Here is a 15,178-nt window from a genome sequence, read left to right as displayed (position 1 = left end):
CATCTGTTTTGGCTTCCAGGAAAGGAACACTTGGTTAGACCACAGCACGATAGAGAGGAAGAAAGGGGAACAGCTTCATGTATAGACAAAGAGCCAGAGAAACATAAGACGGCCATGTTTACCCCAAGTTTCCCAGTTTGTTAGTGCTGAACTGAACCCAGGGCTGAGGGCTGAGCTGTGTACCCCTCACTCTCCACTGCCACAAGAAGCAAAGCCACATGAGACTGACATTAATCCTCTCCCAGGAGGATGGCCCTGCAGACATGATCATCTTTTACTAGGCCCTGCCTCTTTTTTAAAAAATAATTGTCTTTATTTATTTATGTGTATTGCACTATATGCATGCAGGTGCCTGCAGAAGCCAAAGGGGGATATGTCCCCTGAAAATGGAGTTACAGGCAGTTCTGAACTACCTGCTGTAGGCACTGGAAACAAATCCTCTAGGAGAGCGGCAAGTGCTCTTAACCACTGAGCCAAGCCAGCTCTCCAGTCCTAGGGCCCCATCTATTAATACTTCCAGGCCAGGAGATGGTGGCTGGTGGCTCTGAATTCAAGTCCAGCCTGGTCTAAAATGAAATCCAGGCCAGGGCTATACAGAGAAACCTTATCTTGAAATACAAAAGCAAAACAAAAAAGTTCCACACCTCCTAACATTGCTACGCTGAGGATCAAGCGCCCCACAGTGAACCTCTGGGCAGACACACCCAAACTAGAGCTCTAGGGAAGGAATCTTGTCCATCACTGCTGTAATTTGCACAGGGTTGTACAGTCTACAGACTTTTATCACAGATGCAGGTTCTTCTGATCACTGAGCTCGCTCAGGAATTCCTTCCTCCGCAGTCAGCCTCCGCTCCTTCTAGTTTCACCTTTTGCAAAATGTCTTATCCTGGAATTAGACGGTATTTACAATGTCTACAGCACGGGCAAATGGGATTGCCAGCGGGTTCCCTGGTGGGTCCAACCTTTCTCACTTAACCATGCATTTGCAATTTGTCTGTGGCGGGCTAAGAATCAGTTTGTTTTTCACTAACGCTGGGCCGTCTTCTTCAGTGGGCATCTGTCCACTCTGTCCGTGCAGACACTGGCACACCCTCAGGTTCTGTCTCTAGTTTGGGATAATAACAAATAAGAACACTATAGATTTTTTTGTTTTGTTTTTTGGTTTTTGTTTTTGTTTTTGTTTTTCTTTTGGACGTATGTTTTCATTTCTCGTGGAGAAATACCTGTGAGCAGGATCCTAATGTTATGACAGCTATGGGTGTCACTTGGCAGGGACGTGCTGGTCTATCTTCCCGAGCAGCTATGCCACGTGGAATTCCCACCAACAGTGTGCTCTCTTCCCACCAGCAGGCCCTTGTCCTGGCCAAGCATATGGGATTGTTAAGTGGCTAATATTTTTTATTTTCAATGAGAGGGATCTCATTGTGATTTTAATTTGCATTTCCCCAACGTCAGCTAATGTTTCCTGTGTTCATGTGCCATCTGTCCATCCTTGAGAAAGTGTCTGTTCAAATATTTTGCCCGTTTTTAATTGGATCATTTGCCTTCTTGTTATTGAGCTTTCTGAGAGTTCCTTCCACCCTGGAACAACACCCTTGGTGGGATATGGACCACGTGAGTGCTGTCTCTCCACTGTGGCTTATCTTTTAGAAGGAGCTTCTGTAAATGCAAGCAGATCCCAAGTGACTCTTGCCCTTGGTCTTGCACTGGCCTCTCATACTTTGGGGACAGAATCTGCTCCTCTCCAGATGCCAGCAAGATGGCCCTGCCCTGCACTCTCTTGTAGTAATTAGGGCGGCGGGGCTGTGTCCCCAACACCCTGGCTGCCTGCTCGGCTAGCTTATGCCCCGAAATAATTACACGGACACTGTATTCTTTTAAACACTGCTTGGCCCATTCTCTTCTAGGCTAATTCTCACATATTAATTTAGCCCATTTCTAATCATCTGTGTGTAGCACCCCAAGGTGCACTTACCGGGAAGATTCTAGCCTATGTCCATCCTGGGTCAGAGCTTCATCCCGGGAGCAGGGCATGGCGTCTCTCTGAGGCGTCTGCTCCTGAGAGCAGAGCTGTCGAGACTGACCTCACTTCCTCTTCCTCCCAGCGTTCTGTTCTGTTTTCTCCTCCCACCTATCTTCTAACCAATAAAATGGGCCAAGGCAGTTCCTTTATTAGCCAATGACCTTCCTCCATCACTCTCTTTCTTCCCTTCAGACCAAGGGCCTACCAAGCCCTCTGCTGTTTCCTGACTTTGTGCTTTCTCCTCACATCCCAGGTCTCCTCTCAAATGTTCTATCCTCAGGGACTTCCTGGTGACTTTCTCTTCCAGCTGTTTATTTCTCCCATGGCCCTCGCCTCATTCCATAATTAGCTTCTTTTACTCTTTTCCATTGTTGCTGACGTCCCACCAGTAGGAAGTCCCACAGAACATCCAGGCCCTCGACAAACACTCACAGACTCAATGAACAAATGATCTCACTATCAGACAGCAACGTGAGTCAGGGCCCAATCTGCTGCCTTCTCCTCTGGGGAAAGATCATCTCATCTGTCCTGTGCATCTGGAGGGAAGAATGAGGCAGAGAGGCAATGCCAATCCCTCACATCCTGCATCACGGCAAACGCAAAAGCCACACTCTCCGGGTGCTAATGGGGCATGGGGAGCCGACTGTGGATATCCACAGATAATCCCCAGCCTTCACGTCAGCTGTCTGTGTCAACCTCCTCCAAGCCAGGTCTTCCTCTCCCACAACAGTTGCTAACAAGGCAAGGAAGAATCAAAGTTTTAGGTTGCACGGCCTTGCCTTTCCTCTGACACTTCAGATCAAGGTGTAGACAGCAGGAAGTGCAGGGGGAGGGGGGGGCCCATAATTCTAAACTGGATTATGTGAGCCGCTGTGATCTAGTGAACTGTAGTCTCCCTGCACCTGTTCTACAGCTGAGGAGGAAAGACCATGTCCTTAGCATGTTCCCAGAGTGCCACGGATGCTGAAAGTTGTACACATGGGCTTGGACTGGGAAGGACCTGAGAACTTGGTCCCACCCAAGCACCTGACCTAGTAGGGGTACAGCGGGATGGTGAGGCAGTCCTTAGATGCAGCCTACTCTTGTGAGTGGTGCTTTCACCATTTTTGGCTGTATACAGCTGTCCCCTGCTTTGCGCCGAGCCTCCACAAGCAGCTGCTGGGCACGTCTCCACCACTCGGCTCATTCATCATTTCTGCTTCCGAAGCATGCAAATCCTTTATGGACAGTGCACGACGGTACTGGGGCAAATCCTTAGCCCTCTGTCCTGTGGGGATGGGCCACAGAATCTAACAGGTGTTGAGTGAGTCCTTTCAGTGACGCCAGTGACCAAGTGTTACGTAGGAGCTAAGTAAGCCTTAAATGGGCATGACATGCCCGTCAAATCACCACGTAAATAATTATATTTATACCCACAAGTTAGTCAGCTTTGGTCAGAGAAAACCTTTTTTGCAGTTGGTAGGAAGAATGGCAGAGATTCCTATCTGGTCTAAGAGCTGAGAGTAAGAACGGTTACATTCTCAGGCATGAATGGGATTTCTCTACCACCCTTCCCATGACTCAGGGATCACAGATGGGGCAGAAGGAATCTAAGGGCTGGAGGACGGAACGCGGTGAGATAGAGTCCTGTCTTTGGAATGTGGCATTGCTATTGCACTTTTGATCCCACAGCAGTGATTAACGGCTCAAAACCCAAGACTGGGCCCATTAACATCCCATCATTGGGAGAAGAAGGGCCCCTTGAACACCCTCTTCCTAAGACATATAGGTAATGGCTAGGGGGAGGGACTCACAAGGCTCATCCCTCCATGAGTAGCTATAAAAAATAATGGTCATTGGGGAAGGGAGAGAGATTTTCTTCAGTGGTATAGCCACTGGTAAGGACCCAGGCTCCTGTAAGTATCCCTCATCCTGGACCCTATAAGCAACCCTAATGAAACCCACTGGGTCACCAAAACAAATAACGACAGGAAGCAAACAGCAGGAGGACTAAGCAAGGCGTGCCCCCTGTTCTGTGTGCCCACCAACAACTGCGAGGGCTCCGGTGCCTCTGTTTTCCACGAGCTATTCAAATAATCACAGCGGGTAGCGTGTGCAGAGGGCACGTATGCCAGCGTAGAGCACTGCACTTAATCCATACCACGACTCTAAGAGGGAGGGGAAAGCATTCTGCCCAGCTCCAGATGGGAAAGCCGAGGCTGTGCAGCACACCTCACCCAGAAGCAGAACCTGAGCCCTGACCAGGAGCCTGAGCTGAAGCCAGTATGCTAGGTCTACCTGGTGTCCTGCAGCAGAAGCCCCAAGGAGAGACTGTTTCCCAAGTCAGATATCCTCAACACCTTGCCTACCATGCCCAGAAGCACCATGAACTTAGGGAACTCAAAGATCAAGCACTGGGGACCCCTGGAATGTCCATGTGGAGTCCAGGAGTGAGAATAGGCCAGAGGGGTACACCCAAGAAGGCAGAGCTAGCAACGATTCCCAGGGAGCTGGCTCCAGCGCTCGGCTGAGGAGTGCTGTTTCCCCACAGTGGTGACGGTGTGCCACAGGACCAAGGACACTTGCCATCTCTAGAGACTTCTGAGCAAAATCACCCTACCTTATTTCTTGACGTTTCCTAATCACAAACACACTGCTATACAGAATGACCCCTGTTGGAGGGTTGGAGAGATGGTTCAGTGGTTAAGAGCACTGACTGCCCTTTCGGAGGACCTGGGTTCAATTCCTGGCACCCACATGGCAGCTCATAACTGTCTGTTACTCCAGGGTCCAACACCCATACACAGACATACATGCAGGCAAAACAAAAATAAATAAATCATTGAAAAAAAAATGACCCCTGTTGCATCAGGGAGAGGAAAGAGTTTGGACTCCTCAAGTATGGCAGATGGAATATGGAATGTTAGGCCAGAAACCTGAAGGTAATGCCACATTCTCTTCATATCCACATGTAAATGACTGGGATTTAAGGTGCCATGAGATGGCCCAATGCGCTGTAGACTGTAGACAGGAGCCATTCCTGAAGCTGCAGCTTTGATTCCTCCCCACCCCTAAGACAGCACAGCAAAGCTATGGCAGTGGGGCCCCACTGAGTTAAGCTTTTGGCATCTTCTCTCCTGACTTCCTCTCACTGCAAACAGGAGGTCATCCGGAGATGGGGCTCTCTGTGTTCAAAGCTGGAGCCGCGATGGACAGCCGCAGCTACCTTCTTGCCTCTCCCCAAACCGCCCAAATTGTGACAGAAAATGGACCTGTCACAAGGGACCCCAAAAGTGGAAGAGTATACACCGGAGGCTTTTATGGGGTGAGTGGAAATGGCCGGGGTATCAGGAAGAGGTGTGTGGGAGGGACTTAAATCTGCACACATGCGCACACAAATGACGCCCCTGCCTCACCCAGGAAGATTTCGAATGAAAAGAATTTTAAGTGCCCGCTCCAAGTTTTCATCAAAAGTCTTTAAAATATTTCAATTCATCAATTAGTAATCTCTCCCCTCAAAGGAGTTAGCTGTAGGGCTTAGTCTCCACCCCTGGAGACTTTCCTGAACCCACCCCAACAGCAACCTGCCATCTTTATTCCTTACACCCCAACCCCCACCACCCCAGCAGCTCTCACTCAGCTTTGGGGAGCTTTTCCAAGGCAGGTGCCTACCTCTCATCTGAGCCCATTAATTAAACCAGAATTTCTGGGGTGGGACCTAAGCAGCATTTTGCAACATCCCAGGTAATTCTCACACACAACCAAGAATGACAAGTCGGGGAAAATGCGCTCATGATACCAAGAAGGGAAAGTAAAAAATTCGAAAGAAATTTTTATTGGGTACAACTGGGGATGGGGCGGGGTGGGGCGGGCGGGGGAGAGGCGTGACTGGGACAGTTCCACACAGTAGCCCCAAGAAGCCAGAGGGGGCTGGAGTGGGTGCTCACTTCTCCCCCTCCCCCAACCCTTGGCAGAGCTGCAGGAAGACAGAACGGGATGCATTGCAGAGCTGGTGAGTGCTGCTGTCTCCTGCTCCTGCCCTGCTAATGATTGCATCTTCCTAAGGCCCGGGCACCTCCTTAGCAGCCCTTCTTTCAGCCACATTCAGTGCAGAAGTGAAGGGGGCAGGGCAACGAGCGGGAAGAACAGGCTGCTGCTCAGTGAGATGGAACGAGGGCCCCTTTGTGACGGGGAAGCTAGATGTGGTGGTTAATTTCTTAATTCTCATCACAATTCGGTTCACGGGAGCCTCCTGGAATGTCTTTATCCATCACAGATGGTTCGGGAAAATGATAAATTAATATTGTTATCAATGGAGGCATGGCTGAGATGGTTAAATAGCAACGTCCTCTTTGGAGGCTATAGAAAGAAAGTGCCTCCGCAGTCCATAAAGAAGTCAAATGGTAAACAAAAACTCCTATCTTTTGACAGATCCCAGGACGAGTATCATTCACAAACCATTTCGCAGAGAAAGGGGAGAAATTCATCTCATCTGACTTTGTATAGGACAACAGCCCACACCATAATGAGGCTGGCCCAGCGCTGTGAAATCGCCCTGAATAGCCGAGAGTGCAGCGGCCTGTTCCCTGGACATGTTTACTACGGCCCTTTGTATGCACCAACCCTGCCAGTCCCGGTTTGCTCCTAAACTAGGGGAGGGGAGAAAGACCCCAACAAATTTGTTGCTATGAAACTTCCCAAATGGGGAGACTGCAGAGTAATGCTTGGAATCAAATGCCCTTGCTCCAAGCTGTTCTTGTCTGGGTCCACCCCTGCTCGACACTGAACAAGGTCTTGAGCCAGCCAATCACCAGCAGTGTATGGGTGGCCTCGGCCCCCTGCCCGGGCCCCTCCCAGGCCCTGAGAAGTCAGGGGGTAAAGAGGGCCCCACGGTCATTCTAGAGCCAGCTTGGGAGTTGAGGGCCAGTTGTCCCAATTCCTCTGTGAAATTAGGGTAAAGCAAAGAAGTGGAGCCTTTTTGTGAGGGCCTAGGATGGGGCTCCCCAGGGGCACTCTTAGAGGCTAGGGTGAGAGACAGAATGTTACCCATATTCTGGATGCCCGGAGAACAGGCTGTCAAAAGAACACAAGATTGGAGCCAAGAAGCTTGCCTGCAAAGAACCATTGCTTAAGCCACGTGGCCCTAGAGGACAGGCAGAAGGGTCCCAAGTGGTGGCAGAGAGGTGGGTCTTTGACCAAGAGACTCAGAAGCACACATCTTCCAGTCCAGCATCTATCCTTGGTTCCTCTGTCCCCCAAGTTATTTCTGGGTTCCCACCAATGCTGGGGACACGGCTGCAACTGAAGACAGCCACTTAGGCTGGCCCCAGCATCTGTCACAGAACAGCAGCACCCCCATCTGTCTGTAACCAGCTGGCAAAGAAAGATGAGCATCTCTGCCCCAATAGGAAAAACCAGCAGGGAGGGAAGTAGCCTGCATCCTTCCTCTCGGAGAACATGGGTCTTCTTGTTCTCCAGCACAGGACTGCCTGCTGAAGTGGTTGCCCCTGGTTAAATGACTAATAAATGTGTGTCAGCCAATTGTTTACAAGATCCTGGCTTCCATTTCTTCTACAAAAGAGACAACAGACACTTTGGATATAGGCAAAGGAGTTGGGTATCTTCAACTCTGTTCTCTGAAGACTCTAAACTGTCTCCCTAGCTTTGCCCTGCTCACACCTTCCGAACAGTGTAGAACTTCCTTGGGCATCACTGTCTGGGCCACCCGCCCATTCTCAGTTTCCTGGAGCATTCTCTCCCAAATCTTTTGTCTCTCTGACTTGGAAATAGCCCCGCCACCTTTATGCTCAAATTCTCTTGGCAACCATCAAAGGTAGCCGATGGCCACAGACATGGCATGAGAGCCCGTCTGCATCTTGAGAAACACCTTACTCATTTGTACGTGTGGAATCCAGTTCTCTCTCAGAGGGAAGAGTCGGCAAAGCCAATTTTTGTTGCTGTTTGCTTACCAAGGAAGTATTCTGTACATGCAGAGGTGGCTCCATGCTCAGGAGGACACACACCTGGTTGAAACTCTGCCATTGTCATTCTGAAATTCCTTATCATCTTTACACAAGGAACCCCGTATCCTCAAGTTTTATAGTCAGCCTGTATATAGGTGACCAACATCTGGAGTCTGAAGACAACACCTCTGCTTCATTCAGAGGCTAGCAGCATCCAGAAAGGGTCGTCCACTGCAGTGCCTCACTCCAGCGATATCTACCATGGCTTTGCACCCTCCTGAGTCAGGGTCCCTAAACGCCCACTGTCTTCCAGGAGCCCTTGGATGTAAACATCTTGAGAAGCCATGCTCAGACATGCTCTGGCCCCAGACCCCAATACTGGAGTAAGAGATTCTTAGTCTCTGGAATTCCCCAAAGCTAATGGGGGGGGGGGATACTTTTCCCTCCCACCTCATTCAGCTCCCTGGCATTTCATCAGCCCCTCTGAGTCATCTGACCATTGCTTGCTTCATTTTGTTGGTGAGAGAAAAACAAACAGCAGAAAGTTAAAACATCAGTGCTTGCTTCGGCGAAAAAAAATAGTTGCCTGTCTCCTTTTAATATTTTGGGGGTGGGGTGGGGTGGGGAGGGTCCTGAAGAGTAAAGTTATTTACAGATGGATTAAAGGTTCCTTCTGAGACCCCGATCCTGAAACTGCCAGCCTCACCTCGACTGTGTGTTCGTGTGTCTGTGTGTGAGATGGGGGTGGGACGGGAGGCAGCTCACGCACACACATCCAGAGAAGAGCCTCTGTGAGGGGCCGGGAAAAGAGGGTCCTTTGTCCCCGACTGTAAGCCTGGTGAACATGGCTCTCTTTCCTCTGGTATGCAGCACACCTGTGCTGAGAAGGAGGGAGGCAAAGGGGGAAGTGTCGGGAGCCCAGCCCTGCACCCTCGGAAGGATTGCGCCTTCTGCTTTCTTCTTTGAGCTGTGTCTCCACTGCCCAGTTGTTTTGGCTTACACCTCCAAATACCAGGAAGGCCTTGACAGAAACGGGGGGGGGGGACGCACACACCTTAGTCTGCTCTGCTTTGTAAAGGAACTAGTAAAAAAAAGAAAGAAAGAAAGGAAGGAAGGAAGGAAGGAAGGAAGAAAGAAGAAATAGAAAGGGAGAAGGGGAAGAGAGGGAGCCTAGGATCCCTAAAAAATAATCCCTGTTCCCTGACCCCCAAGGTCACCTACCTTTGCAAGCCTTCCGGTGGGTGATGGGCTTGCCCATGTCGCGGTAGAAGCCCTCCTTGCAGTAGTGGCAATGTCTGCCTGCAGTGTTGTGGCGGCAGTTGAGACAGACGCCCCCGCTCTTGCGCCCTGACAGCTTGTAGAGCTCCATATTGAATCTGCAGCGCCGAGCATGGAGGTTGCAGTTGCAGGCTGCAAGGGAAACAGACAGAAGCCATCAGCGCAAGGGGAGAGGAGGGCCGACACCCTGGGGAGAGAGGTCCATCCCAGCGGAAAGTCACACGCTCTGGGATCCTGTCCTTAGCTCCTTCGCTGCACGCACTTCACAGCGCCCAGGCTGAGGCCTCCTGAAACCCGTGTGTTAAAGTCCTGCCCACACCATGATCTTGGATCTTGGACTTGCAACCTCCAGAACTGGGAGAAATAAATGTGTTTAAGTCCCTCAGTGGGAACAGACCATACCAGACGCCCTGGCTTCCACCTCTACCCTCACTCACACCTCCTTTCTCCCATTCCTTTGCCAACTCCCCCTCTCCTTCCCACCATCCAAAACCACAGAAGACCTCCAGCTTTCTTCTCTACAGCTTTCCCCCGCCAGTCTACTTCTTTCCACTTCCCCGGTCTGTGCTCTAGCTCGGAAGTGAGTACCTCTCACCCTGCCATCCACCTGCCGCAATGCCCTTAGGACCTAACTCCTGCTTCTCACACTACCTCTTTGCCCATGACCCTGCAAACCCTCACTTCCAGCTCCAAGTCTGGGGTTTCCAGAGGCACCTCCCCCTCATTTGCTCCTTCCTCTCCATTCTGCCTCCGTCAGCCTGTATCTGCAAGATTCAACCAACCATGTGGATCAAAAATATCTGGGGAGAACTGCATCTATACGGAAAGGCACTATTTTCCTTGCCATTAATCCCTAAAAATGACATTGTATTTACTGACATAACATTTAGATTTTACTGGGCAGTATAACATATCTAGAGACGCACTCGAATGAGGGATTTTACACAAACATAGGAAGATGTGTGTGTGCAAACACGATGCCACTTTACAGAACGGATTCCATGATGGAATTTCTGTGCCCTCAGGGAGTGCTGGGATCATTTCATAGAGATGACTGTGACCAAAGCTGGGTTTTTCTAAGCACCAACCTGAGGGTGGTGTCCATAAGGAAGAAGTCAAAATCATTTAGCATAGTCTTGGAGGCTCTTCATAGGTCAGACTTACTCACTCCCCAGCCTCAGCTCACTCCCTAGCTTCTCCTATTTCATTTATTCTGAGCTCTGGTCAATTTCTAGACCATTCCAAGTGTGGGGGTACCCCTCCTCGTCCAAGACCAGCACGTATTCCTGTCCCCTATGTCGACCCTTCTTCAAGGCTGCAGTCATGTTGTCATCCAGGAGGTGTGACTTCAATGTCACTTCCAAGTTCACCTCTAGCTCTTGCTTGGCAGAGGCCCCCAGCATGTCCCCTAAAGGACGATTATCCTTTTACCTCACACTAGGATCATGCCCCCCCCCCCCAGCTTTTCTCTGGGCTTCAAACCCTAGGACACTGTCAGCTGTAAGCCAACCACACTTGTTCTTACCCTACTTTTTTTTTTTTTTAAAAAAAAGCATATATCAATCATACAAAATCGCGAGCATCGTCATGGCATTTTCATAGATGTGTATGGCATACTTTAATCACATTCACACTGTCTTGTTTTTAGGATGTGTTCTACACATGTTTATGGAATTTCTAAGGAAATGATGTGTGAATGGAGGCGGGGCTTTTCTTTTGTCCCAACCACCTGGTCCCGAATAAAGATACAAAAGCTTATATTAATTACAGAATGTTTGGCCTATACTCAGGGTTACTAATAACTAGCTCTTACATTTAAAATAACCCATTTCTATCAATCTATGTACTGCCACATGGCTGCGGCTTTACCAGTCCTCTGGCATCTTGCTTCTTGGACAGCTGGCTCATGTCTCCCCAACTCCACCTTTCTCCTCTCTGTATTTTCAGTCTGGCTTCCCTGCCTAGACTTATTCTGCCTTGTTATAGGCCAAAGCAGCTTTTTTATTAATCAATGACAGCAATACATATTCACAGTGTACAGAAGAATTATCCCACAGCACTTCCCCTTTTCTGTCTAATCAAAAAATTTAACTTTAGCATAGTAAAATTACATACAACAAAACAGTTATCAAGTAAGAATTACAATTACAATACCTATTCCATTAATATTGTGCAAACTTAGCGAAAATACTCTATTATCTATCTTATCTTGGTGAGTTTAAAGATTTATATCTAATTACCTTTTTATCATAACTAAGAAAAACTATAATGCTTAAAGCCATACACTTATAAACAAAAGCAAAAAGGGAAAAGTTCTCTCCTGTTTCCACGAACCACTGTGACCACAGCGGCTTTCTATTGGGCCCAGCCATGGGACCATTTCTTATTTTCTAGAAATATAGGTCATACCTATCTGCATCCAGCTTTGAAGCCTCTTTTTCAGAATGGACAATTTTTAGGTAGAATATGACCCAATATGATCTTTAAAGATTGCGTGGTTCTTAGAGTGTATTACACCATGGATCTTTAGTGAGAGATGGACACGCTGGGCAAGCAATATCTCAAAGCTGGCCAGCCAGGCTGTTCCCTGCTGCTCAGGGTTAAACCTGGAGCCACCTTAGAACGTACACATCTCCTGATGGACAGCGCATTCCTCAAGGCAGAATTCTGAGTTAAGCTTTGATTTTCCGTATTTTTAACATTTGATCGAAAATGCCAAGTTGCCCTCAAGAAAGGCTGAACTGGCTTTGCCTCTTACTAGCAGGAAGTGACAGCTCTTATTTCACCACACCCTTGAAAAGAATAACAACACACATTTGGTATCAGCATTTGAAAAAAAAAAGTTTGCAAACTGTCTGGAGAAAAGACCCACACATGATACCCGCCCGGTATCTATGATCACAGAAGACGGGAGTACATCTTCTTGTGTCTCCATTTCCATCTTCATGCACGCCTTGCCTGCTCAGGCCATGGCCCAATTTTCCTCTCTCTATGGCTGGCTTAAAACACTGGCCTTCTCCACTATGTAAGCTGTAAATGTTTTTACTGGTTTCTTATTCGGATGCTATTTTTACTTGTGAATATTTTATTTCTTTACAACTGCCACTTTGATTTTGTTCTCTGGTGTCATAAGCTTCCTTGAATATTCTTCCAAGAGTCAGTCCCCAAATCATGTGCCCCGTAGTCACTCAGCTGACAAGGTCGGCTTTCATGGAGGTGTCAAGATAGCGCCTATCCTGAAGATAGAAGCAGATAGAATACCATTTGGACTCGAGAACAAACCTGAGTCCCAAGAACTGGAGTGTCCCTGCGCAGGTGTCCTCAAGTGATGAGTTGAACCGAGCACACAGAAGCTGCATCTCCCTCCACCCTCTACGTGGAGGACTGTCACAGCCGCTGCCTCTGTGGACTCATTCAACTAGACAAGGGACAGGACTTACTCAGAGATGTGCAGTGACCAACCAGCCAGCCCAGCACTGAGAAGTCAGTGAGGAGAGTCCTGGCCTGGAGCAGTTAGGTCGTCCTGATGCTAGACTACCCCAGCATCACCATACAGAACAGCTGAGCCTGAACCACAGACCAGAGCTTGGATCATTCCTGCAAGAACAGAACCCCCAAGACCTGGTGTCCCTCCCTGCCCAGGGCTAGGAATCTGCCAGGATCCCCAGGGCCTCGCTGCTCTTAGGTGCCCTCTGCACACAGAAAGGTCTCATCCCAGCATCTGTTGGTCCTTCGTGGAAGCAGACACACCCCTGTGTCCCCTCTGTAAAGAAGGCTCTCTAGCTGCCCAGCATCCAACAGTCCTCTGGGAGTGTGAGGCTGCCTTTTTTTTACCCCCCCCCCTTTTGGAAAACTCAAGCTAGAATCTCCTTCTATGCACAGCTCACACCAACAAAAGGTTCTTTCCAAACAACTGCTAATACAAAAGAAAACTCGGAGGCCAACATCAAAAAGCAGCCCCTGCCCCTCCTTGGGCTGTCAGGGAACATCAAGTGATAATTACCCAAGCTTGGACTTCTGCAAAGTATTTTACAGCTTGTTTTCTTTTCTCTTTGTTTTATTTTCTCTACACAAATGGAAAAATGCATTGGGCAAAGTGGCTCACATCTGGATCCCTCAGGTCCACAAAGAGGTGTCACCCAACTCCCACCAACCGCAGGCCTTGCCTCCGAGAGACACCCTAATCCCTCGTGCCTTCCTGTTTATCTCCTGCTTCTCTCCCAGGCAAAAATATTGGGTATTAGTTTCATTATCAGATTTCACGGTGGGAAGGAAAAGGGCAGCCTTGTGAGAACAGAGGTCAACTCAGGAGAGACAGGGGTGGGGGAAGCTGAGACCCTCCTGGGGGACCAGCCTGGCCCAGATCAAGGAGCCCTGCCCCACTGGTAAGACTTGGTAGTTTATCTAGGGATCCCCCATCTCTCGTAGAGACTCAGCTATGTCCCCGCTAGCTAGCATGTTCAGATAAGCTACATTTGTCTCCCATGGCTGTATCTCAAGTTCCCGAGGAGAGGCAGGGAGGGGTAAGAAGAGCAATGAATCCCCAACTCCACCCCTCCAACCAGGAACCTGACAGAAAGAGAAAGCGGACCAAGAGCCAACTCCTGTTTGCCTCCCCCACCCAAACGTCCTCTGAGTCCTTAACTTCCAACTTTAAGTCTTTTCATTCATCTCTCGTGTCAACCTGAACTTACCCAGCCCCTCGACACCTGCAGCGGAACTCTATTCAGCACACACACACACAAACACTAGCTGTATGCGAGTCCACACCTGAACTGGGTGAGATACTGAGGCAGGGGATGTACACACTGCCCAAGGGACTCCTCCCTTAACGGAGGAAATGGTCAGACGGAGGAGCACACACATCAGAATTCACATTGATCGAGTGGGACAGATGTTCTTAATCAACTTTGTTGCTTCACTGGGGACAAGGAGAAGGTTTGATCTGCTAGCCCACAGCAAGCCTTGATTACATTTTTATTGTACAGCTAAGAGAAAGCACACACTCAAGAGAGAAGGTGCATGGATGGATAAGGAAGTGGTATGGGTGGGTGGATAAACTGATTGGTGAGAAGATGGATGGATGGAGAAGATGGATGGGGGAGGTGGGGAGATAGATGAAATGGTTGATGGATGGACCCATGGGATGGATGAGTGAGATGGATTGGTGGATGAACTAGATGAACGGAAAGGATGTAGGACGGGGTGGGTTGGTGGATGGGGTGGCTAATTGAATGGGTATATGAATGGGCAGGCACACAGGAAAGTAGATAGATAGGACCAAGAGGATCTGCTGTCTGGCCCTCATCCTAAAGGCATAGACCTGTAATTTTCCAGCATTCTTGCTCTGAATTAATTTAAACTCATCTTTGTGCTTTGATCAGACAATTTAATTCCATTTAAATAGACTTCAGTACTTTAGTGAAAAGACCCTTCATCTATACCCTATAGACTCTTCCTAGGGCTCTGAACACAGAGAACTGAGTCTCAGCTATTCGATGAATTTATGAAAACATAGGTGTATGATTCGCTCCCCCAAACACCTGATAAACTAAGCCGCACACCTACTAAGATTATTCCAGGTCCAGAAAGCATTGTTAACGCATATTGTGACTCTCCAAAATTCACATGGTTCTGGCTTGTCTGTGAAAACAGGAAGGCCATCAGGCCATGGGCCTGCTTAGAAGCTCTGGTGTTGGACCCAGAGCCCCTTCTCTGTCCTCCTATCACACAGGACCATGGGACTGGATGATTGGAGGGAGAAAAGAAAGGAGGGAGGGAGGGAGGGGGGGGGGGGAGGGAGGGAGATGTTGTAGTGGTATATTATTTTCATTTTGATAAATAAATCCTGCCTGAAGACCAGAGGCAAAGCTAAAGCTGCTAGAGGTCAGGCAATGGTGACACATACTTTAATCCCATGATTTGGGAGACAGAG

At 48.8% G+C, this 15,178-nt stretch overlaps 1 protein-coding gene across 1 annotated transcript in view; it reads right to left on the bottom strand.

The window, feature by feature from the left end:
- Ntn1 (netrin 1) overlaps positions 1-15,178 on the bottom strand; it is a 181,068-nt gene that overhangs the window by 54,417 nt on the left and 111,473 nt on the right. The window contains exon 3 of the mRNA XM_041664620.1: positions 9,187-9,375. Coding sequence (XP_041520554.1) covers positions 9,187-9,375 — 189 coding nt within the window. The remainder of the gene's footprint in view (positions 1-9,186; positions 9,376-15,178) is intronic.

This window comes from Microtus oregoni, unplaced genomic scaffold (assembly GCF_018167655.1).
Source record: "Microtus oregoni isolate MIOR12 unplaced genomic scaffold, Mior012 000015F_ref0000493, whole genome shotgun sequence".
Lineage (NCBI taxonomy): Eukaryota > Metazoa > Chordata > Mammalia > Rodentia > Cricetidae > Microtus > Microtus oregoni.
The sequence above is the reverse complement of the archived record's forward strand: the minus strand, read 5'-3'. Positions and strand labels throughout refer to the sequence as shown.